This window comes from Balearica regulorum, chromosome Z (assembly GCF_011004875.1).
Source record: "Balearica regulorum gibbericeps isolate bBalReg1 chromosome Z, bBalReg1.pri, whole genome shotgun sequence".
Taxonomy (NCBI): domain Eukaryota; kingdom Metazoa; phylum Chordata; class Aves; order Gruiformes; family Gruidae; genus Balearica; species Balearica regulorum.
This window is the reverse complement of record NC_046220.1, coordinates 61375958-61400963: the sequence shown is the minus strand read 5'-3', so window position 1 is coordinate 61400963 and position 25006 is coordinate 61375958. Positions and strand designations below refer to the sequence as shown.

Genomic DNA, 25006 nt, shown 5'->3' with positions numbered 1-25006 from the left:
AATGTTTCCTGAACTGCAGAATACCAGCATGGATAGAAATAGAAAATAAGCTTCTACATAAAAAGTAGTCCAACAAAAGCTTTCAACACTAACTCTGAGAATTCTATTTTCATAAAGGTAGTGGCTTTAACATAGAATGTGTGGGAATGGAATTCTAGAGAGAAATCTAAGTTGTGTGGTATTTCACAAAAATAAATTATGGTAATGTGTCATTTATGGGTTCCAAGTGTTTCTTTCTTCCTAAGAAAACCCTTCTCAACAAATTCAGTATACAAATGTCCATGGGTTTTCTTAACTTCAGTGGATTGATCTATCTCCTACCAGGTTTTTTTCATGCCTTCAGCTAAGATTCTAGAGTAAATCAATCAGCTTAAAAAAAAATCATGGAATGTTCTGCTACTCTTATATAGAGGAGTTATATTTTAGGGAGCTTCAGTTTTTAAGTGCTATTCTGAGATAACTGAGTCTTTCCAATGAGATATCCAGAAAACAGCTGGATCAATTGAAAATTATTTGTTTACTGGAGGTATGTTATTCTGCTTGAGCTCTTAAGATTTAAGGCATGAAGATAATGTAATACTATTCCACCACATTACTTTTAATTTATTTGATTTTTTTAAAGTTTCAGAATAATCTATTAAGACTTTTAGTCTCCAGAGTAAATCTTGTGTACATTGTAACTTGAGACAAAACCAGTGAGTTAATTACCTGTAATTTTTCTTTCCTAAAAGTTCTCTGAACCTTTCTCCTGCATATAACAAATTCCTGCAAGATCTCGGTCTCCTTATCTTATGATTCCAATTATAAGATTTATTTTCCAGTTTACTTTTATTCTCTTGAAGTCAAGAAAACAACTATAGGTTACTGTGTGTCTGAAGCATTGGCAGCTGTGTGTCCTTGAAGTAGCCCTCAACAAATCTTGAAGTCTGAGGAAGCTCCTAGATAATCCCAAACTGAAAACAGACTCAGGAGTGGAAGTCCATTGCTACCATATTTATAGATGGCTTTTTGTCTTTTCACAGATGAGTTGAGCCAATTATTACTTTCCATGTATTTCTATGTCTACTTAATTAATGGCACCTAGCTAACAGAAGCTTAATTATTATGAGAACCCAAACCTCCTTCTGACTGTATATTCTCTAAACTATTTGTCCAGAGAAAGATTTTATTATCAAAATTTGACATATTTAATCCGTAATCACATTCTTTCTTTCTGCATTTTGTCTCTTTCATTACATGTTAACTGATAAATCAACAGAGTACTCATCTTCACAGTTATTCTCATGAAGCATGAAATGGTCTGTAGATTAATCATTCTAACATTTATATAACTGCAGTGGGTTAGAACTTCTGTTTCTGGAAGAGCTCCTTCAGCTGTTGTTCACTTGTTGCTTCTTTCTGTTGCATCAGCTCCCTGGCTCCTTTGGTCACTCCCCAGCCATCTGGTTTTGACATTGAAGGACAATATGGTCTGCCTGAAGCAGGCTTCAGATTCTCCCAGTATTCTTTTCTTGCCCTAAAGAAAGAAAAGGAAATTTAAGAGGTTTTCTAGCACCTCAAAATACTAAAGGAAATGTGGCTTAAATCACCATTGCCAAGGGTCATCTAACTTGCACAGACTGACTTTATATCTAGATACTGAAGTATGAATGAAAGCATGCAATGAAATGCTACATGCTTAAAAAGTATTTTTTCATCCTTGAAAGAAACACTGTAAGCAACTCACCATTAGGAGCTGTTTTACAGTGGTCTGTCAGTTTTTGATCTTAACTTTCCTGAATTACTTTCACATTAATTCAGACCAAATCTTCATTTTAAAGAGGGATGACAATTTCTGGACCTCTCCTACTGCCCCTTTGCCCCTTTCCCTGCTCCCAGATCAGATTTAATTCTTCAAAATCATTAACATGGAGAATGTTTACAGTGATATTTAGACCTCCGTATCAGTTAAGCCAGTCTGCTGCATGGACCAATATAACCCTTTTCAAGGAGTATGTTGGTGTGCTTTCCAGTTCAGATATACATACCTTGCTCTGACCCAGGGTTTGGTATGCATGCTCAGGCCATCACCCCAGCTACCATGTTTCTCAGAAGCGTCTGGCAAAAATCCTCTTTCAGGAGCCAGCTCCTCAGCTATTGCTCGGATGTGATATGGCTCAAACCCACAGCAACCTCCAATGTAACGAATTCCTAAGTCATAGGCCTTTCTTGCATATTTTTGAATATCCCATCTGGTTACAATTCTTGGCTCCAGACCTGCAAAGACATTCATATCTTAAGTTTCCACTATGCTCCATTTCAGCACAGTTTTTGTAAGAAATCACATTGTTGAGACACTTGCACATTGTTTGCAAAACTGTTGGTAGTTGTACATGTACATGTTTGAACTGTCTGAGCTAGAACTAATGATGCAAACTTCCAGAAGTCTAGCTTTTAGATTCTGATATGCTCTGCTGAGCTATGCTTGTTGTAAGCTTTTTGGGCCTTGCAAAACAGCACCTAATGTCTTCTGAGACTGATCAAGCCCTAAGTCACATGCTTGCCATTCTGCCACAGTTCTTAGCTGGAATATTGGAGTACTTTCAATGTTTCGTCTGCATTTCCAAAGAGTTCCTAATAACAATCAATATCTGGGAAATCTGATTCCAGTATTCTAATGTGTAGAAGAAGGTATCAGCCTACCTGGAACAGGAATAAGCCTGCTTATTATTCCTCAGGAATGCTTACTACACTTTTTCCCATCATCAGCTAGTGGCAGCCAGTTGTTTCACTGACAGCTGGGATTTGTAGCTATTTCTTAGCCCATCCCTTACTTATAATCCCAGCCATAAGCAGCTTGCTGCCTCAAACCACTTCGCTCCTTGTGGAAAGTTCTGTGTGCAGAAAAGTTAGGATGCAATCTTTATTTTTAATTCTTCTCCCTGTTGTAGGTTGTGGTGAGTAGAGTGAAGGGATAACAGAGCTGAGAGGAAGGACTTGTGGAAGTAAAGGAATAAAAAGTGAAAAGAACAAGGAAAAGCACACCTCAAAGGGAAGGAGGCACAAAAGTGGCAGAACTGGAAAGGAACGACCAGGGACTAAAGAAGAAACTTCAAGGAATAAAAATACAGGAATAAAGAAATAAAAATCCTCCCACTTCTTTATGCACATCTGCAGAAGACGAATCAGCGTGGTCATCAGGCGAGTGCAGCATGATCATCAGGCGAGTGCAGCATGATGTCTGTGCACTGAACACTCCACTGGGCAAAGAAGCCATGGTGACGTAGTAAGGCTCCAGCAACGCAGCAGAGAGGTAAGCTTCTTCTCCCTACATCCTTTCCCAAAAATGCCTAACATGCAAGACAGTGATAAAAAGCAGATCTACTCTAAGTCCAATGGATGGTTAAGTGACAGGTTCAGAAAATAAGAAGCAGAAGGAAAAAAAAGAAATGTTCCCAAAGAGAAAATTGGTCTCAAAGGGAAAGACTGAGAAAGGAAAAGTAGATGATCTAATATCAGAAGGAAAACAGATGAAGCATCATAGAAAGCTGTTTAAATAAAGGTAAGCTTGTGTACAGTCTTGCAGATGTGAAAGAAAGAATCAGAAGCACAAATTCATTATTTCCTTGTTTCTCATATACCTTTAAAAAGCTAATGCAAAATTGATACAAAATGATCAACAGTAAGAATGCAGCACCTTGCACTCAATTTATCCCTGCATAAGCAACTAAACTCCAGGGGAACAGTATAGTGTTTCCCTGTCTTCTCTATCACCTACTGTGTCACAATCCATGGGACCTCATGAGATGCATCCGAGAGTCCAGAGGAAACTGGCAGATGAAGTGACCAAGCCACTCTCCATCGTATTTGAGAAGTCGTAGCAGTCTGGTGAAGTTCCCACTGACTGGAAGAGGGGAAACATAACCCCCATTTTTAAGAAGGAAAAAAAGGAAGACCCGGGGAACTACAGACCAGTCAGTCTCACCTCTGTGCCTGGCAAGATCATGGAGCAGATCCTCCTGGAAACTATGCTCAGGCACATGGAAAATAAAGAGGTGATTGGGGACAGCCAACATTGCTCCACTAAGGGCAAATCATGCCTGAACAAATTCGGTGGCCTTCTACTGTGGGGTTACAGCATTGGTGGACAAGGGAAGAGTGACTGATGTTGTCTGCCTAGACTTGTGCAAAGCATTTGACATTGTCCCGCACGACATCCTTGTCTCTAAATTGGAGAGACATGGATTTGATGGATGGGGCACTCAGTGGATAAGGAATTGGCTGGATGGTCGCACTCAAAGAGTTGTGGTCAATGCCTCAATGTCCAAGTGGAGATCACTGAACAGTGGTGTCCCTCAGAGGTCCATATTGGGACCAGTATTATTTAACATCTTTGTCAGGGACATGTACAGTGGGATCGAGTGCACCCTCAGCAAGTTTGCTGACAACACCAAGCTGTGTGGTGCAGTTGACATGCTGGAGAGAAGGAATGCCATCCAGAGGGACCTTGACAGGCTTGAGAAGTACAAACCACATGACGTTCAACAACGCTAAGTGCAAGGTCCTGCACGTGGGTCGGGGCAATCCCAAGCACGACTGCAGGCTGGGTGGAGAATGGATTGAGAGCAGCCCTGAGGAGAAGGACTTAGGGGTGTTGGTTGAGGAAAAGCTCAACATGACCCAGCAATGTGTGCTTGCAGCCCAGAAAGCCAACCACGTCCTGGGCTGCATCAAAAGAGGTGTGACCAGCAGATCGAGGAAGGTGATTCTGTCCCTCTGCTCTTGTGAGACCCCACCTGGAGTACCGCATCCAGTTCAGGGGCCCCCAACATAAGACGGACATGGAACTGTTGGAGCAAGTCCAGAGGAGGGCCACGAAAATGATGAGAGGGCTGGAGCAGCTCACCTGGGAAGACACTGAGAGAGTCGGGGTTGTTCAGCCTGGAGAAAAGAAGGCCCCGGGGATACCTTATAGCAGCCTTCCAGTACCTGAAGGGGCCTACAGGAAAACTGGAGAGGGACTTAAAGTTTACATGGGCATGGAGTGATAGGATGAGGGGTAATGGCTTTCAGCTGAAGGAGAGTAGATTTAGATTATATCTAAGGAAGCAATTTTTTTACTGTGAGGGTTGTGAGACACTGGAATAGGTTGCCCAGAGAAGCTGTGGATGCCCCATTCCTGGAAGTGTTCAAGGCCAAGCTGGATGGGGCTTTGGGCCACCTGGTCTAGTGGAGGGTGTCCCTGCCCATGGCAGGGGGTTGGAACTAGATGATCTTTAAGGTCCCTTCCAACCCAAACCATTCTATGATTCTATGAATCAGTCCTTGTGCTTCAGTAGGGTAAGGACAGCAACAACGTAACCTCTCTGAAGAAACAGGGATAGATCCAGCCATAAGAACTGGCCACACATGTGGTGAAACATGGTGACTGAAAACAAGCAGTATTCTATGAAAAGAAGTTGCCACACAGATCACATTTTCTGGGATTTTGCCCTTCCCAAAATTGACTAACATTCTATTTTCCATGCCTCTCAATGCATTTCTTTTCTTGGCTTTATTCAGAATTAAATATCTATAGCTTAACAGTTTATGTTAACATTTATAGTAAAAAGAGATTGAAATTTTCATCAATTTTTGATGATAAGATTGTAACCTGCTCCTAGATTTAGCTCCTCAACTACTTGAGATAACCTACTACATAATCTACTATAATAATATCTACTCTTGAGATAATTGTGTATGCTTTGACTGACCAGGACATTGCTTTCTAAAACATTGTCCTTGCTTAACTGGTGACATTGCAGAGCAATTGCAGTAACACAGAAGGGAAAACACAGAAAACTGGAAAAAGTTCTACAGATAAATAAATGTTGCTGGCATCTAGATGCTGGAGTTTGCCAATACAACATAGCCAATGCTTTTCTAGAAACTGAGATTTTGTTGGCCTGTACAGAGGTTATGTACACTTCAAATATCTAAATACCTTTTTGTACCTATTGCCTTCCACAAAAAACAGAGTTAACTAGGTCAGTTTAACAATGATTTACCAAACTGCTTATCTGCTGTCAAGTGAACAGTGGGTATTGAAAATATTCACAGAACCAGCCTTCTCCAATTGACTCATGAAATTTATGAAAGCTGAGATCTCATACAGATTGCTTACAACATAAAAGCCAAGAACCATAACAAACCAAAGACTAAATCCTTCAATTCACTTGATTACTTACGGCATCTGTTCTTTTTTTGCTTGCAATCAGAGGAGTTATATGAAGGAATGAATAGGATAAATGAGTTCCTACCACTTTTAAATATCCCAGAATATTTTCAGAACTCAGACATGTTATTATCATTTAATGAATGCATCAAGCTCATGCTTTATTCTCTTTTTTTCATTTATGTGGGGGACTGAAAAAAAAAAACTTCCTGAAAATCACATGTATCTCTCATTTTTTTTGCTACAAATTCAAGTTTTGAATGTTTTAATACCTTATTATACAGTCTGATCTTGAAGAGTGTATGATACCTGAAAATGAAAGCATTTTTCTAATAAACTTTAAAATGTTTACACTAATTTTATCCTCTTGTCTTAAAGGGATGTGATCTTCTACATCCCAGGTGGAAACAAACTCTAAATAGACAAGCCTTATATACACATAAAGTGGCTGAATCTTTCAGTCTTTGTAGAATTTCTCCTGAGCATACGTGTGATGAATCCATCTCCAAACTGCTAATCCATTTGTTAGCAACTCAAAGAGCATATTCCCTCTTCTGGTTTCTCTCTAATCTCACTTGTATTAGACAGTTACACTTACAAAACTGAACCATTATGAGTGCAATAATCATGCACCTATATCCAGTTCTGCATGTGCATTGTACATTAAATCACTATGTAGGTAAACATTATAGGGCTTGTGGGATAGATGTCACAACCAAGAAAGCTGGGGACCTTGAACGCAAAAGCATTTAAGTCTGGGGGGTTTTTTAGTGTATTCGCTCCTGTTCATTTCTTTGGACTGTTCACAGCTGTCCTGAACAAGGTTCCGTAGCATGAGGAAGAACCACATTTTTTAACTGAATTTAGGTTGTGGCACTTTAACTGTTTTCATCATAATTTCACTTTCAGTCACATGCTGTGATACTACTGAAATACTCTCACTATGTGGATGATCTTTAATCCAATCTGCAAAATGCCAGATAGGATAATTGGACTGATCCTATTGTATAGAAGGACATCTTGCAGCTTCAGCTTTACTAAAAGCTGGGGGGAAAAAAGAGCTGACAATTAAAAAAAAAAAAAAAGAAAAAAAAAGAAAAAGAAGATACCATTGTCTTACCAAAGGGAAACTCCGGAAGATCAATAAAACCTTGCTTTCCACAATCAGGTGTATGGAAAGCAAGTGGCTGGGACATCAGGTGGGCTTTCAGTTTAGCAGCCTGCAAGCCTTCTTTCATCAGTTTCACAGTTTCCAGGCAAGTATCTGGATCAAAATGGCAGTTGACTCCAACAATAGAAGCACCTAGGAAGAGGAACATAACTTCAAGTCACATCTTCTCAGGAAGTGGGAGATGAAAATTCTTAGCCACAGCACTCCACAAGCAGAGCAGTTCATCTTCACACCAGCATTATGAAAACAACACAGTTGGATTAGAGCCAGCCTCAACTCTCCTGAGTTTGATCATTCTATTTACATCTCAATTGCAATCCTCTTTACCTTCCTGATGATGAGTCACATCTCCCATGCTCATACAGTTTGCTTCTATTAGTGCTTAATCAATGAATACTGATTTTGTACAGTGACAAAGGAACCTGTTAGCTATTTGCCTAACACAGGTTCTGCCTTTGGATTTCAACTCTAACTCCAAAGGAAAAGACTACTTGAGAATAAACGCCTGTACCATCATTCATCATGCCTTTGATCAATTTCTTCTGTCCTTCCCCTTGTCCTGCAGAAAACACAGACTTCGATAGGCAAAAAATTTTTCAATTTTTTTCATCCTCTTTTTCTCTCATCCTGGATTTGAACAGTGCTTCATACATTTCTAGGTGGCTTTGGATTCTGCTTATGTTTCATCATTGTGAGCTCAGAATTTGGGGTTAGCTCTGTAACCAAATTTGAGTAGGTCTAGGATTTTGCTCTATTCAGTATCAGCTGCATGTGGGTATTGCTCCCAACACCATCCTAGTTAACAAGGATTTCAGAGCTGCATTTTCATGTTTTTTACAAGAGTGCTCTAGTAAAGTGTACATAAAAAACTTTTCTGCAGGCTCAAAACTTTTATCAGATATAATTGGGAAGCTACCTACTTGAGATACACATCCATTTATCTCAATACTTCAGGACTTTGTTCCAAACTTTTAAAGGGCATATCAAAAAGCAGATTCTTACCAGCCTTTACCAGTTGGACAGCACATTGTCCAGGGGTCACACCATGCATGTCACCTTCTGGACCAATGCACATCGTAGCTGCAACTGGCTTTCCAGATTCTTTTAGAACTTCAACTGCCCAGACAGCCTCTTCAACATGTTCAAAATACTGAAAGAAATTAGAACTGGACTATATTTGTTTCTTGGAGAGGAAGCATAAACACATTAATCCAGACCTCAAATTCAACAGCAGTACAATGACTTGATTCTTTTCTGATTTACACTAACAGAATTCAATTTAGTTCACTGACCACACAATCGAAAAAGGATTTTTAAAAGTCAGTAAGTAAAACTAAATAAAAAATTATACTCTGACTTCAGAATAAGAATGCCCATACAGGAAGTTAATCAGGGATTTATCCCCAAAGAACTATTTTCATCTAGAAAAGTCACCTTAGGCTGATTGCTTATGTGCATGGGAGGAAACAGGAACTAGTCAAGATCACATTAATTTATCCTCTTTGTACCAGTACAAAATTTGACTTGAGTGATGTAGAAATTTAAGTTTCAAGGTCCTATTCTAAGATATGTGCAGAGGCTGCTGTGCATTTAGAAAAATACCTCATACTACTGGAATAAAAGCATAACAGAAAATTTTAAAGGAGGAAGCAATATATACTTCTAGTCCCTAAAGCAGACAAGTGCCAGCTGAAGGCATGTACTTTTTTTACAATGTACCTCTGCAATTAGGAAGTCCACATTCTTCTTCATAAAGACATCTAGTTGCTTTCGAAAGGCTGCTTTAACCACTGCTTTATCCTTGCAGCTTAAGTATGACGGTGTTTGACTGACTCCTCCAGCCACTAAAGCATCACCTTCGTTAGCCACTTCTCTTGCAATGTCACAAGCAGCTTCATTCACTTTCTGGCACTGTATGAATATAGATTATGTCAGTTTTACCTGGACAGAGATATGCATGCACAAAAAGGACAAAAAGAGTCAAAAGCCATAATGGCTTCTTCATATTCTTTTATAATTTAAATGGATTTTTTAATAATATTGATGAGGAAGATCAGCATCTTTCAAAAAAATAGCAAACATTAGGAAAAAAGATTTCTTGCCACTTCTAAGTTATCGTATTATTAAATACTACAAAAACATATTACCTTTAATACATCTTACACAGTCTATAAAAAACAAATATTTGGTGTGAAGTGGAATTTTCTTTGCCTCTTAGAAAATGAGTTGGTTACACATAAGTGTATCCAATTTGTGGGTGGAAAACAAAATATGTAGTAATTTCAACCTATTTTTTCATTTTTTAATGTATTTTGATAATTTTCAAAATTTAAGATATAATATTCATATAGAGTTATTTAAGGCATTTTTAAAAAGATATCATTAATATCTGATGTTAAAGTTATCAATTTAAGAACCGTAAAGGAAAACATCACTGTATATGATTAATTAATAACCTAGACTGAAAGATATATTCCCTCTATTCCTAAATCAAGATGACTAGAACAGCTTGCGAAAAAGAGGTTAAGCTGGGAAAAAAAGATTTTGGGAAAAGAGTCATCATTTGGGATAGATAACAAGTACTGATTAGAGCAAGTTTCTCTGCAACCCATGGACTACTTAGAATCTATATAGGTGATGTTTTCCATGGCTGCCTCAAAAGACCCAGCTGATTTTTAAGGCTGACAGACTGTCCTCCATTTGCACTTGTGCTCAGGTACATATTCGAGAACTCCAGGAGGTGGAGCCATAAACCAGTGAAACCCTGGAGAAACCTGCTTCTAGAACTGGCAGCAAATCAATCTTGAAAGCTTTGCTGCAACGCATTCCCAGTACCAGGTGCTCTCCCAGCCCTTCTTACAATTTTGCATAGCAGCAAGAGTTGCAGCATGGCTTGTTGCAGAGAAACTGTATTTCCTGGACTATCACTTCAGACATTTCTATCTTGCATCTATTGAATGTAAAGGTACAGCATTTCAGATAAATTTGCTCGTATGACATTTTGGTATGACCTTTTAATTAAGCCTCAAGTGTTTCTATAATGTCCAGATTGTTCTAATTTCTGACTTGGGATATCTTCACAGATACAAAGATTTTCCTCCCTCCTTGCCCCCTGGACAATCTTTTCTATTTTGCAGAGGTTGAAATAGACAATAGGACCAAGGGGGAAAGTATCAGACAAAACACTCAATGGCAAATCTTCTAGTCTCAAAGGAACTATATAGAAATGTTTGTGCCAGAAGTCCCAGTAGAGCTGGGGCCTGCATCTAGTGAACAAACACAACATCCTACAACTCCTTTGTGTAAAAACCCACCAACATGGTACTTCCGTTGCTGTAGCAGATTATCCTTACACATGAGAAGGGGAATATTGACCTTGGATTTTTTAGTGAAGACATAGTTCTAAAAAACATTCCATTTTCATTAGTCACTCATTATTCTCTAGGATTCTTCACCATTTTTGCAGTTGATTTTTTTTCTCTGGATGTTAAAGGATTTCTTTTTTTCAGCTGATTTTGTTCTCTGTGCATTTAGTCCTCCCCATACTCTTTGCATCAAAATTGCAGTAAACTAATCTTCTCAGATGGGAGACATACAATGTGGGCACCCTCTTCCCTCTTTTCATCTTGGCCCCATTTTGTTATATTTTGTCCTTTAACCTTGTCTTTCTTGCTATTCCAAACTCTGAAATTGCATCATCTCACTCTTTGGTCCTCAAATATAGTCAGAACTGTTATGTCAAACTGTGAAAGTACTTGATAATCTCTCTACTAAACCTTTTGAAATGAATCCATTTATTTCCTATGTCCACCAAAATAGAGTTTTACTCACACTTATTTTCTCAGCTACATAATTGCCCCTGTTCTCTAGTTTGTCCTCACTGGCATAAAAGGTGAATGTCTGCAGAACATTGGATCCAGCTCTGAGGAACTCCCGGTGAAGCTGGCGAACTGCAAAGAATTAAAAGAGACAAAGAGATGTTTGGTACCATTATTACTGTTGTTATCCCAAAATTAAATGTTTATTGAAGTAACGTTACTGTAAAATAAGTGATACTGTGTTTACTAGAAGAGCCATTATGAGAGAGTAGAAGCAGTACCCCAGTCAGTGTAGAATGCCTTTCTTCTCACTCTCAGAACATTAGGTAGAAAACTTTCTCCTTAGTTATCCTCTGCTAAGAATAACTGAAAATTTCTATTTAGTTTATCATCAGATTCAGTTTTGCATGCCACCTTGCCTATCTTCTACTTTCTGCAGTCCTTCAGACCTCCCCATTTCAATTTATAGAATTGCATAGTGGTTTAAGAAAGGAAAGCAGACATCTGATAAAAAGAACATGAAAGCATAACAAGAAATACCAGACCAAAACATCATCAAATGAAAAGGCCCTATTTTCTTAGCTTCTAGACTCTGAAGAAGAAAACAGGAGAAAGTATCACGGTAATAAATTAAAGGACAAGATGATATTTATATGGGACAATACAGTGTTCCATTACCTCCTCTATTTTGTATTTTCTATTTTTCTTCCCCTACTCTAGCTGAAGCTAGTCAGCCAAAACCAAAGCTCTATTTTGCTAAATACACCCTTAATTAAAAGATGATTTGTTGCTCCAGAAAAGTGACTTGCAACACAGACTTAATTCTTCTCATGAGTCAGCACATGATGATTTTACTACAGATCCAACACTTCTTTTGAAGGACAGGTTGGCATTACTTTTGCTGGACAAATTTCCTACATTAGGACGGTGTTAGCAGGCTCTGTAATAGTAGTTCTGCCTTCACCACTGTAAGCAGTATACTGCAATTGCCTCAGGGGGAACAGAACAGGAACTGTCAATTGATTTTATATGTATCCCCACAGACCAATAATTATAATAATTTCTAGAATACTATTTATCATGTAAAATAGTTAAAATGCTCAACAGTTTATAGCAAATACAGGAATAATTTATTCCCTAGATACTGTACACAGACACCAGAACAATGCAGTTTCTATGGCAGATGTTTGGAAAAGTTTTCTTGATGTCCTGGTTTCTCATACCTCATTGTCTACAGACAATCTGTGGCATTAGGGAAATGTGTGAATGTTCCATAAGAATAAAATTACTCCCTTCAGCTGCAACAAACACAGCCTTCTATGTCAGAGAAGCTCAAACAGCAGTTTGTTGTGAACAGGAGACCGTGAATGGATCTACATTCTGAGGGAAAGAATAGTATTATAAGTATCAGCCTGGCTCTCATTCAACCCCAGCAAATAATTTTTTACCAGGAGAATACTGTTACTATTATCAGGCCCACAGCAGTATGCACTATCAAAAACCCAAACCACTGTAATTTACTTCTTGTGTGACTTCCAGCATGTTACTGAAGCTGTGTTTTCCTCCACCATTTGAGAAATGGGGATAACAGCCACATATGAGTCTAAATAATTAGTAACAATTTGATGCATTTTAGGAGTCAGATGTATAAGACTGAGTTTTTATTTTAATCCACCATGAGTGGGACATTTCACAAAAGACATAGACTTAAGCTAACAGGAGGTGGGGGCAATAAGTGCCCTGGTTACTACAGAGCAATACCTGACCTGTCTCAGGAGAAATATTTAGATCTCATTTCTAAATTTGTCAGTGTGTCAAAACTTTTCTCTTGTAATGGAGATAGCGGTCTTGAACTCACTCTTCCTTCCCCTCCCTCCCCCCCCCCCCGCCCCATTCCTTGCCACATTCTCTGAACCTCCCTCCTTTTCCCTCCTTCCTTAGAAAGACAAGAAGGCCTGGTAGTTGTATGGGGTTTACACCAGCTGGCTCAGCCAGTTGCTCCTTCTGTTCTTCACACCTGCTTTCAAAGTAACATGACCTTTGAGCATGCAGGAGCAAAAAGCAGTAATGGAGGGGAGGCAGCACACTGCACTAAAATAAATGAACAGATTTCCAGTGAAGGATGTATTTATAAATAGCCTGTTAGAGGCTTATAAAAATTTTATAACTATGTTACAGACATGAGCAGTATGTTCTAGCAAATCAGCAGCAAATCTTAGAAGGATGGATTATAACCTGTAACTACTGATCACTTAAAGCAAATCTGTGTGCCGATTTAGCCAATTTAAGCCATTTTTCAACTGCCTCTATGTAAGGCAATGTCTTGCATGCCATGTGGACTGAGACCTACACTTCCAAAAAGGACATGTAGAGAGTGTAAAGGGCTTTTGAGGTGCAAAATAAGTAAGCAAAGAGGAAATAAAGAGCACAGAGCAAATGCTGTGATTTGTAAGATGAAATGTGCAGGGGCAGACAAAAGTAGAGGTGGAGAGAGGTGATAGGATGTCTTTTAGGGAGATGAGAGTCAGCAAATTAGATCATTGCCCTTTAAACCTTTGCTGGAGCTCTCCATTAGCTAAGCCTGCTGTGACCCTAAGTTAGGCATACTACACATAAAGTGACACTTCAAGGCAGAGAAGGATTAGGGTGAAAAAGTAGGTAAGGTGTACAAAGCAATGTAATAGAAAGGGCTAAGGTCTCTCTCTTTCTTCCCCTCCTCTTCCTTCCTCCCCCTGTACAGAAGAAAAAGACTAATTTGGAAGGGAAAACACTTAAAACAGAACGAAGATATCTTTTTTCCTCAGGATATTCTGAATTGGGTTATGGGATTAACTGCACATCATATTACTTGGGCAAATACTTTATTGTAATGAAGCATACATAAATAGATAATAGCATCTGCTTTTGAACTATTTATGCTAAACACTATAATCTTTATGCTGGAAGGCATAGAATGATTGCTCGTTTTGTCTCCCTCCACTTTAGGAGAGTTACTCCATCAAACGTTTATTGCAGTTCTTAGTTTCTTATGAGGTTTATCATTTCCCATTCCATAGCGGAGCCACATACATTAAATACTCCTATTCCATTGTTTATTAAAAGCTGCTGTGTTCCTGAAAGAATTAATAAACAAACTATATTAATTTATAACAATATAAAAGTCCTAGAATGGCTAGAACACAACAAAACAGAAAGTTAACTGCAGAGTTCTTTTTCACAAGATGTTTTAATGAGAAGCTTTATATCAGCTCAAGGACTGGACAAATCCATGAGAGAGAAATCACTGAATGTTATTCAATACAAAGATACCATATCTGGGTCAAGAAGTCTCTGAGCTGCAAGTTATTGAAGACTGGGAGAGCATTCTGGAGAGGTATCACTATATGCTTGCACTACTCATACTCTTACTCAGCCAACTGCTTTTGGCCAGTATTAAGAGCAAGAAAAAGGGGTAAGATGAGCATTTGGTCTACACATTCTTAGGCTATTCTTAACAGTAATTCTACAGTGTTAAGGAACACTTATATTTAAAAAACTACTATGAGTTCCTATACATTTATTATTTACCCAACCATGTTTACATTCACTACAGGATTACCACTTCCCAGTAAAACTGACCTGCTTCTGGGTGTTCTACCGTTGCTTCAGGAGTCCATGGACCAGCTTTTACGTATCCCCTCTTTTCAAGAGCAAAGACAAATCCTCCATCTCCAATCACAATTTCTCCAGCATCTAAGCGCTCTAGTATACCCTGAAGAAAGCAGAAGGAAAAATTAACAATTACAGTTCTTCAGTTTTGTGGGCTTCCTTTGTCTTTGTTGCCATTTCCTGTATTTGCAAAGTAGGCATAAATATTTGTGGGCTACCAGAAACATCTTTGCCATAATAATAAAAAGTAATCAATTTCCATTTTGACTTTCTCTTTAAAGAATGGTAGATGATCTGTTTTGCAACATAAGGCTTTAATACATTCATATATATTATATAAGACTTTTCATCAGTCAGTTTTATTGTATTCCAGATATATAGCCCCCAGAACTTGAAGTCAATGGTCCAATTCCATTCCTATAAAAGTAAAACACCATCTTAAATTATCCTGTAAAATATATGAGAAACTTCTTACAATGAAACACTAGTATCAGTGACCTCTTTATTAGCTCATTTGCTTTTTAGCTAGAATGCCATCTTGACAGAGCCTCAGCACAAGTAGCTTGTGGCACAAGATGGCACAACAAGCATCATAGAGAAGTAAACATGTAACATTTCCTATCACAAAAGAAACTTTTTACTGTCATGGGTTTACTTACCTAGACTTACAAAATTAAGGAAAATCCTGCTTGTTTTGCACAGCCCTCAAATGTTTTAAGATGCCAAATTACAATCCTTACAGCACCCGGTGATTAACCTTGCTTCTGCCTTGAACTCCATGCTAATGCAAGGAAAGTGGTAATTTAATTTTTTTTTTTAAATTGAGAAACATGAGAACAACATATATTGGTCGCACCTAGTATATTTTTTTATTCCTTTCATTGCTTCATTGGCTTGTTCAAATTTTCCAAAAAGTACCTTGCTATTACACTAAACAGGACTAATTTCTGCAATTGGATTACAGGCATAATTCTACTTACTTTAAAAAGTGGATGAATGCAGACCCTTTACATTAACAAAGGTAGTGGATACAGGAAAAGAATCAAAGGTAAGACTAAAATTTCCTTCCATAGTTATCTTTCTTGATGGCACACTAGCATTTCAGTAGATAAAATCTGACAGAGTAGAAAAAAGAAAAGTTTTGTGGACATAGAATTGAGCGTGGTTTTCATGCTGACAGCAAAGGTTTTTTAACAATTAGCCTCCAACCTTTAGTAGATTATCTTTCTTGATAATTCCTCCTTCATTAATTCAATTATATCATACCATACATCCAGAAAAGTCAAACGCTTATGACATCCCAGCACCACCCTTTAGGCAGGATAAGAGTATGCCTTTTCAACAAGAAGGAGTACTGTGCCAAGTATAGCAGTTCCAGTAGCAAGCGTAGCAGTGTAAGGATAGTTGGAGGCTACAAAGCCAGGCTGTGAAGGTGTTCTAGTTTCAGCTAGGATAGAGGTAATTTTCTTTCTAGTAGCCGGTATAGTACTGTGTTTTGGATTCACTATGAGAATGATGTTCTTATAGTAACACACTGATGGTTTTAGTTGTTGCTAGGTAGTTGTAGAGTCCACACTAAGTCAAGGGCTTTTCAGATTCTCACACCCTGCCAGGTGCACACAAAGCTGGGAGAGCACAGCCAGGACAGCTGGCCCAGACTGGCCAAAGGGATATTCCCTGTCGTATAACATCATGCTCCGGATACAACTGGGGAAGCTAACTGGGAGGCAGGATCACTGCTCAGAAACAAACTGGGCATTGGGCATTTTTTCCACAGGACATGAGCAATCACATTTGTGCATCACTTGTGTTTTATATGTGTATGTGTGTGTATATATATAATAATTATTATTCTTTTCCTTTGTTATCCTATTAAACTGCCTTTGTCTCAACCCGTGAGCTTTTTTCCATTCTTCTCCCCATCCCACTGTGGCAGGGAGGGGTGAGCAGGCAGCCGTGTGGTGCTCAGCTGCCGGCTGCGGTTAAACCACAACAGTCCTTTTTGGCACCCAACGTGGGGCTTGAAGGAGATGAAGGAAATAACGACAGATCTGACCAGACCACGTAGAAAAAAAATTGTTATACGCATTCATTACATTAGTTTAATCATCACTGGTCACAGTGTTATTTGTTCTCAGACTTGTGTTATGTAACATGTTACTTGCCGTATATACTGGTTATCAGTGTTTATGTGTGCTTTATCACCTCTGGGTGTTGGATTAAGGTTATTGCTCTGCTGTACTGTGTACCACTGCCTTATCGTATGATAAAATCATTGATTGTCAGACCAATCTGGTATCTGTACTCAGCAGTGGCGGGTGGCACACAGAGTCGAGTGACACCAATGGCTCCATCTCCATACGTCAGGAGCCATCTGTCTATAATATAGACAGAAGCTATAAATAATTACACTTTTTACTTTTTCTCCTTGGAGAGCCAGTATGTGGGGGACATACCTTCCTTTACCTTCTCCTTCTTCTCCAGGCTAATTACAATAGCTTTTGAGAATGTTGAATATCCTTGGGATGTTCAGACCAGCATGTTTCTATTGCTAGGTCTCCTGAATGTGGTTCAGGTCTTGTTTAGGGTTAAACAACTACTTAAGAACACCACCCAGAGATCAACCCCAGCAACAGGTACTGCGGCTATTCCAACCCCAGTGACAGGCACTGTGGTTACTCCAACCCCTGTGAGAAGCACTGTGGCTACTCAAAACCTGGTGATAGGCACTGCAGCTATTCAAACCCCAGCGATAAGCTTTGCAGTAGAACCAGAGAACCAACCCATATCAATATCAGTCGCCTCTATACAGAAGAAGAAATGGACATGAAAGTCAACTTGTTTAATAAAGGATGATGAAACAGGGCCATCAGAAGAACAGGATGAAGAGGCAGAACCAGAGATAACCACCTGATCCTTATCCCTGAGGGAGCAGCAAGATAAGCAAGAAGATTTCAGCCACTGATTAGGCAAGCAACTTGTCACCTGGCTGTTCCAATGCTGGGATAGTGGGGCCAGTACCGTGGAATTAGAGGGTAGGGAAGCCAAGCAGCTGTGATCCCTGTCTAGGGAAGGGGGCATTGACAAGGCGATTGGAAAAAAAGCATAAGCCCTCAACCTCTGGAGGTGACTTCTGTCAAGCATGAGGGAAAGGTATCCCTTCAAAGAAGATGTTATATGTCACCCAGGCAAGTGGACAACCATAGAGAGAGGTATCCAGTACCTAAGGGAAGTAGCTGTGTGGGAGGTAGTTTATTATGACAATGCACAGCTATCCACAGATCCAGATGAAGTCCAGTGTACACGATGTGGTAGAGGTTTGTACAGAATGCATCAGCAGCATGTGCCAACTCATTGGCAGTAATGGACTGGAAAGAATAGGCACCAGCAAGGAATGAGTGTGGTTTTCATGCAACTCTGGCAATATGAAGAAAATCTCTCTTCCTCCCTACAGGTCTGTGTCTCGGCTGTGGAAAGACTGTTGAAAAAATCCAAAAACCTGGGAGGTCCAGCATCTCAAAGATGATATGTCCAATTCCCCACTTGTACAGACCAGTATCACAGCTATTAGGAGTAAGCTCAAGAAAGAGGATATAGAGATGCATACCATGAGGCACCTGGGTGATCATGGAGAGGATATGACGAAGTGCGATGGAAAACCTAGCTTGACCTTAGAGGCATGGGTATGTGAATTGCAAGGAAAAATTACCTCAAATGGGCTTTCTTCCAGGAAAATTGCTACTCCAGTCTCCAGTGGGCAGTTCCGCAGAGAGAGTAGGAGGACTGATCTTACTTCTAATCTTATGGAAGGAGCTTCTGATTTGTATTTACAAGATGTGAGTAATAAGGATAAGATTCAAACCCACATGTGCCACATGAATCCATTTGTCAGTAAAGAATATTATGATCAGGATTAGAGGGGCCCTGCCTCCAGCCAGGTGGAGGAAAGGGACAATCAGGTTCATTGGACTGTGTGGATCTGATAGCCTGGCACATCAGACGTGGGTCTGTATAAGGCTCTAGTGGACACCAGTACACAGTGTACCCTAATGCCATCAAGGTATAAAGGAGCAGAACCCATCTGTATTTCTGGTGTGATGGGGGATCCCAACAGTTGACTGTACTGGAGGCTGAAGCGGGTCTAACTGGGGATGAGTGGCAAAAGCACCCCATTGTGACTGGCCCAGAGGCTCCATGCATCCTTGGCACAGACTGCCTCAGGAGAGGGTATTTCAAGGACCCCAAAGGGTACCAATGGGCTTTTGGTATAGCTGCCTTGGAGACAGAAAAAATTGAACAGCTGTCTACCTTGGCCGGTCTCTCAGACAACCCTTTTGTTGTGGGGTTGCTGAGGGTCAAAGAACAACAGGTGCCAATCGCTACCACAACGGTGCACCAGTGGCAATACCACACCAACCCAGACTCCCCGATTCCCATCCGTAAGCTGATTTGTCCACTGGAGAGCCAAGGAGTGATCAGCAGAACTCGCTCACCCTTTAATAGTCCCACATGGCCAGTGCAGAAGTCCAATGGTGAGTGGAGACTGACAGTAGACTATCATAGCCTGAACAAAGTCACAGCATCAATAAGTGCTGCTGTGTTGGACATGCTAGAACTTCAATATGAACTGGAGTCAAAGGCAGCCAAGTGGTATGCCACAATTGATATAACTAATGCATTTTTCTCAATCCCTTTGGTGGCAGAGTGCAGGCCACAGTTTGCTTTCACTTGGAGGGGTGTCCAGTACACTTGGAATCAACTGCCCCAGAGTGGAAACACAGCCTCACCATTTGCCATGGACTGATCTAGACTGCACTGGAACTGGGTAAAACTCATGAGGACCTGCAATACATTGACAATATCATTGCATGGGGCAACAGAGCAGAAGTTGTCTCTAAGGAAGGGAAGAAAATAGTCCAAATCCTTCTGAAAGCTGGTTTCACCATAAAACAGAGTAAGGTCAAGGGACCTGCACTGGTGATCCAGTTTTTAGGAATAAAATGGCAAGATGGGTGTTAGCAGATCCCAATGGATGTGATCAACAAAATAGCAGCTATGTCTCCACTGACTAGCAAAAAGAAAACACAAGCTTTCTTAGGCATTGTGGGTTTCTGGAGAATGCATATTCCAAATTACAGTCTGATTGTAAGCTCTCTCCATCAGGTGACATGGAAGAAGAACGATTTCAAATGGGGCTCTAAGCAATGACAAACCTTTGAACAAATTAAACAAGAAATAGTCCATGCAGTAGCCCTTGGGCCAGTCTGGGCAGGACCAGATGTGACAAACATGCTCTACACTGCAGCTAGGGGGAATGGCCCTATCTGGAGTCTCTGGCAGGAAGCACCAGGGGACACTTGAGGTCAACTCCTGGGGTTTTGAAGTTGGGAATACAGAGGATGCAAGGCTTGCTACACTCCAGCTGAAAAGGAGATATTGGCAGGATATGAAGGGGCTCAAGCTGCTTCAGAGGTGGTTGGTGCTGAAGCACAGCTCCTCCTAGCACCCTGACTGGTGGTGGTGGGCTGGGTGTTCAAAGGAAGGGTCCCCTCTACACACCATGCAACTGATGCTACGTGGAGTAAGTGGGTCACACTGATCAAACAGCGGGCTTGAATAGGAAACCCCAGTCACCAGGAATTCTGGAAGTGATCATGGACTGGCCAGAAGGCAAAGATTTCAGACTATCACTAGAAGAGGAGGTGACACGTGCTGAAGAGGCCCCACTCTATAACAAACTGCCAGAAAATGAGAAGCAATATGGCCTGCTCACTGATGGGTCCTGTAGCATTGTGGGAAAGCACCGGAGGTGGAAGGCTGCTGCATGGAGTCCTTTATGAAAACTCGCAAAAACTGCTGAAGGAGAAGGTGAATCGAGCCAGTTTGAAGAGGTGAAAGCCATCCAGCTGGCTTTAGACATTGCTAATCAAGAGAAGTGGCCAATGCTCTACCTCTATACTGACTCAGGGATGGTAGCAAATGTCCTGTGGGGTTGTAACAGCAATGGAAGCAGAGTAACTGGCAATGCAGAGGCAAACCCATCTGGGCTGCCCCAGTGTGGCAAGATGCTGTTGCCCAGCCAGAGAAGCTGGTTGTAAAAGTACGTCACATAGATGCCCACATACCCAAGAGTCGGGCCACTGAGGAACATCAAAACAGTGAGCAGGTGCATCAGGCTGCTAAGATTGAAGTGGCTCAGGTGGATTTGGACTGGCAACATAAGGGTGAATTATTTATAGCTTGGTGGGCCCATGAGACCTCAGGCCATCAAGGAAGAGATGCAACATATATATGGGCTCATGATCGAGGGGTGGACTTGACCATGGAAACTATCTCACAGGTTATCCACAAACGTGAAACATGTGCTGCAATCAAGCAAGCCAAGTAGTTAAAGCCTCTGTGGTACGGAGGACAATGGCTGAAATATAAATATGGGGAGGCATGGCAGATTGATTATACCACACTCCCACAAACCCACCAAGACAAGCTATGTATGCTTACAATGGTGGAAGCAACCACTGGATGGCTGGAAACATATCCCATGCCCCGTGCCACCACCCAGAACACTATCCTGGGCCTTGAAAGCAAGTCTTGTGGTGACATTGCACCCCAGAAAGAATAGAGTCAGACAATAGGACTCATTTCCAAAACAACCTCAGAGACACCAGGGCCAAAGAGCATGGCATTGAGTGGGTGTTTCACATCCCCACAATGCACCAGCCTCTAGGAAAATCAAATGATACAATGGACTGTTAAAGACTACGCTGAGAGCAATGGGTAGTGTGACCCTCAAACATTGGGATACACATTTCCAAAGGCTACCTGGTTAGTCAATGCTAGGGGGGGTTTACCAATCGAGCTGGCCCTGCCCAATCAAAACTTCCACGTTCTGTAGAAGGGGATAAAGCGAGCGGCCATGTGGTGCTCAGTTACTGGCTGTGGTTAAACCACGACAGAGGCCTGGCACTTTTGGCTCAGACACTGACATGGCAGCAAGGTGATAGGACTTCTCTGTACAGTGCTGCTGTGCAGATATATGAGCTTGGCTTGCAAAGTGTTGGCTTGCAAATCTCTGCACCTCTTTCCATTTCACATTGTGGACTTGCCAAAATATTAACCTGATTAATAAAGTGTACAAGCATTTATCTGTATTTCAGCAGGACCAGAGCAAAACTCAATGTGCAATTCTCAATCTCCTAAACTCAATAATTTTCAATGAATCTACCAGTCATGCCTGTCTACTAGGGCAAGTCTGTTCTAAGTGTAAATGTCAGGAGGCTTTGTAGAGATTGTATTTGCAATTAACTAATGTGCAGTTGTAACACAATGCCTCAAATGGGGCCAGAGAAAGGCACTCAAGGGATCACTGGTTGAGTCCCTGCTTCCTCTGCCTGCCAAAGAATCTTTTATAGATGGAGCTTAATATGCAGAGAACCGGAGTGCAGAGGAAAAAAATCTGTAACATACAAGCCGCCTCAGTCATTGCTTGTTAACTGAACATTAAGTAATAGAAACATGTTGGCATCATATATAGATATATAGATATCATATTTACATGCACTACAACTAACAGGGTTTTTTTCCCTTTTAACAGGTCAGTTCTAGGATTTAACAGCAGTTTTTCTTCACAGTTCTAGCTTTTTTAAACTGCATTTTAAAATAATCTTCACTTTTGACACACAGAAGCAACATAAGCCAGGACTAAATAGACCATATAATCCTAATACATAATATATTGTGATAAATTAAACTTAGCATTGGGGCATCCAATAGCAGGTGACAAAACTGTAAAGCACAAAGTACTTAATACAAACTTAGTCAGTTCAGATTGGCTTAAAATGGAAATAACTTTTCTGCAAACTTTATTATAGGTCTGATATAATTTCTTTACATCATTTTTACTTTATCTATACTGGGTAAAATACCATTGGTTCAACCAGCATATAGTTAGCATAAGTTCAGCACCAACATTGTTTTGTTCTGCCCTGGAGAACTACAGTTATGTGCTCATGCCCAATCCAGATCAAAATTGTATTGTCAGGTGACCCGGTAGTACACAGATCTGGTATTAAGTAACAAGAAATAGTATCTGCACAAAGCTAACCAAGGCTCTTTTAAGCCATCTTTTCACTGCTTTACTTTTGCTACCATGAATGAAGTTGCATCACATAGTTCATACATCTATACATGGAAAGAGTGCAAATATCCATATGACGATACTCTCTCAACCATGTTTAGGAATGTAACTGAACCACATAAGTGTAAAGCCTCCTTGGTCTACCTGTATCCTACCTTTCCATCAGTGGGGAGAAAAAAGCATCTCAAACCAACTATTCAGATCTTAAGTGAGCCCTCAAAAGAAGCTTATCTCTGTCCATTGTCTGTATGGGGAACTTAGGGCAATTGCCCTTCTGCTATGTGTCTGAAGTTAGGTGGCATGAGTATGTGCCAAAAAATAAAAAGCAGAATACCTCCCCACCTCCTTCCTTTATAACTGATCTACCTGAAAGGCCTAGAGCTCATCGACTTTTTCCCACATCCTTCTGTTCTCTTACTCTACATTTAGATGTCACACATAAAAACGAGTAAAACCAGTTCTGAGTAGGAAGTGTACAATTAATTATAATAGTGTCCTTCTGAATGGAAGACAGAACTAGTGATTCCACCAACCTTCCCAAGCAGCAGTGCAGGGTAGCAGTACTGGTATACATCAGAGATTGATTTAGACATTGTTCATGTGTTTGCCTTGAATGGCCAGAATGGCTGATGCCTAGGTAACTTTTTCTACTGGCTTATTTCTTTAGCTAAATGAGGCTGCAAAGGGCATGCACATATTGGAGGCTGCGCTCATATTACAAACACTGTTGGTATTCAGTCATATAAATCAAGGGAAGAGCAATTTGGGGCTTTTAAATAGAGTTGGCAGAATGCTGGAGACAGAAATCCCATCCAATGACAGTTTATGCTTGGCATATTTACAATTTTAATGTGTTGCGAGTACTGCTTAGTTTGCATATCAAAAGCAAAATGGTTTTGAACTTCGGTGGCTCCAGTCTATGTGTTCAGAGAAATCAAAATTCTATGAGCTGTTACAGCACTAAGTTCAATCTAATCTATCTATCTATCTCATAACAGCGTCCAAATATCTTCAATGGCTCAATGTTGAATAGGTATAGTTATTATTACGGCTTTTGTCTTTCACAATATGACCTTACCTGCAGAAATACTGAGTACCTTACTGGGAGGTTATGAAGCGTGGTTCGCGGGTTGTGCCAGTTTAGCAGCAGCTCCCCAGGACAGCCCCCGGGCAGGACCCCGACGAGGCGGGAGAGGCGGCCGGGCGCAGCGGCGCAAGGGCCCGGCCCAGAGCCGAGCTCGGCTCTGTGCCGCCGAGAGGATTCGGCCGCTCCCCGCTGCACCGGTGAAGGGCTGCGCCTCCCCTACCGCCCGGTCCCGCCGGGCCAGCGCCCGTACCGCAGCAGGCGGCGAAGGGGACAGCAGCAGGGGCACCTCTCCCAGCGCCCGCCGCTGCCCTCACGCCGGCCAACGCAGCGGGACGAGCCCACGGTAGCAGGGGACCGGGAGTGAGCGGGGGAGGGAGATGGGAGAATTACCCTTTTGCCTTGTGTCGTGGTCTTCCCGATCGGCAGCATCTTCCTCGCCCAGGGACGCTGGCTGCCCGAGTCAGCACAGACGGCTCGGTACAAAGCGGAAGATACCCCGAGCGCTCAGCCCGCAGTTTTATAGCCCGGGAAGGAGGCGGGCCGCGGTGGGCAGCGCTGCGGACGACACCACCGGCCGGTCCGGCCCCTGACCCCGCGGGGCGCCCAGGCACAGCCCGGGGCTGCCCCGCGCCCTCCCGCCGCCGCCCCCGCCTGGCTCGAGGTCGGGAGGTGCCCGGTTGCTCCCCTGGGTGCCCCCTCAGCCAAGGGGCGGGCCGGCGCCCTCCTCCGCGAGGGCTGGCCTCGGCGGGGGCAGGGACCGGACGGGACGCCGTCGAGAGAGGCGTGGGGCCAGCGCTCTCCATCCCTGCTGCCGGTGGGCTGTGTGAGGGATGAGCGCGGTGCTGCGGGGAGTCCTGCGGCGGCTGCGGCCCCTCCATCGCGGCGGCCGTCCCGACCCCCTCGCCGCGGCTGCCCTGCGGCCCCTCGGCGGCAGCGTGGGTGCCCAGGGCCG

The 25006-nt window shown here is 41.6% G+C and overlaps 2 protein-coding genes across 2 annotated transcripts in view; one reads left to right on the top strand and one right to left on the bottom strand.

Annotated features, from left to right (window-relative positions):
* Positions 1-498: 498 nt before the first annotated feature.
* Positions 499-24691, bottom strand: LOC104634490 (betaine--homocysteine S-methyltransferase 1). Its single transcript, XM_075740283.1, has 8 exons — positions 24445-24691; positions 14801-14933; positions 11196-11314; positions 9084-9275; positions 8367-8514; positions 7314-7496; positions 2028-2256; positions 499-1516 (listed from the first exon to the last, which is right to left on the bottom strand). Exons 1-8 carry the CDS (start codon positions 24481-24483, stop codon positions 1342-1344), a joined length of 1218 nt encoding a protein of 405 aa, XP_075596398.1. The 5' UTR covers positions 24484-24691; the 3' UTR covers positions 499-1341.
* The window catches only part of DMGDH (dimethylglycine dehydrogenase), a 48904-nt gene continuing 48563 nt past the window's right edge, over positions 24666-25006 (top strand). Inside the window, exon 1 of the mRNA XM_075740282.1 lies at positions 24666-25006. Coding sequence (XP_075596397.1) covers positions 24885-25006 — 122 coding nt within the window. The 5' untranslated portion in view covers positions 24666-24884.

Bases quoted from the DNA above. Each gene is read 5' to 3' on its own strand.
- LOC104634490 (XM_075740283.1), bottom strand. From the start codon at position 24,483: ATGCTGCCGATCGGGAAGACCACGACACAAGGCAAAAGG. The intron at 11,315-14,800 runs GTCAGTTTTACT...AATTCTTTGCAG, and splicing joins GGTAGAACACCCAGAAGCAG to TTCGCCAGCTTCACCGGGAG. The intron at 1,517-2,027 runs GTATGTATATCT...TTCTTTCTTTAG, and splicing joins AAACCCTGGGTCAGAGCAAG to GGCAAGAAAAGAATACTGGG.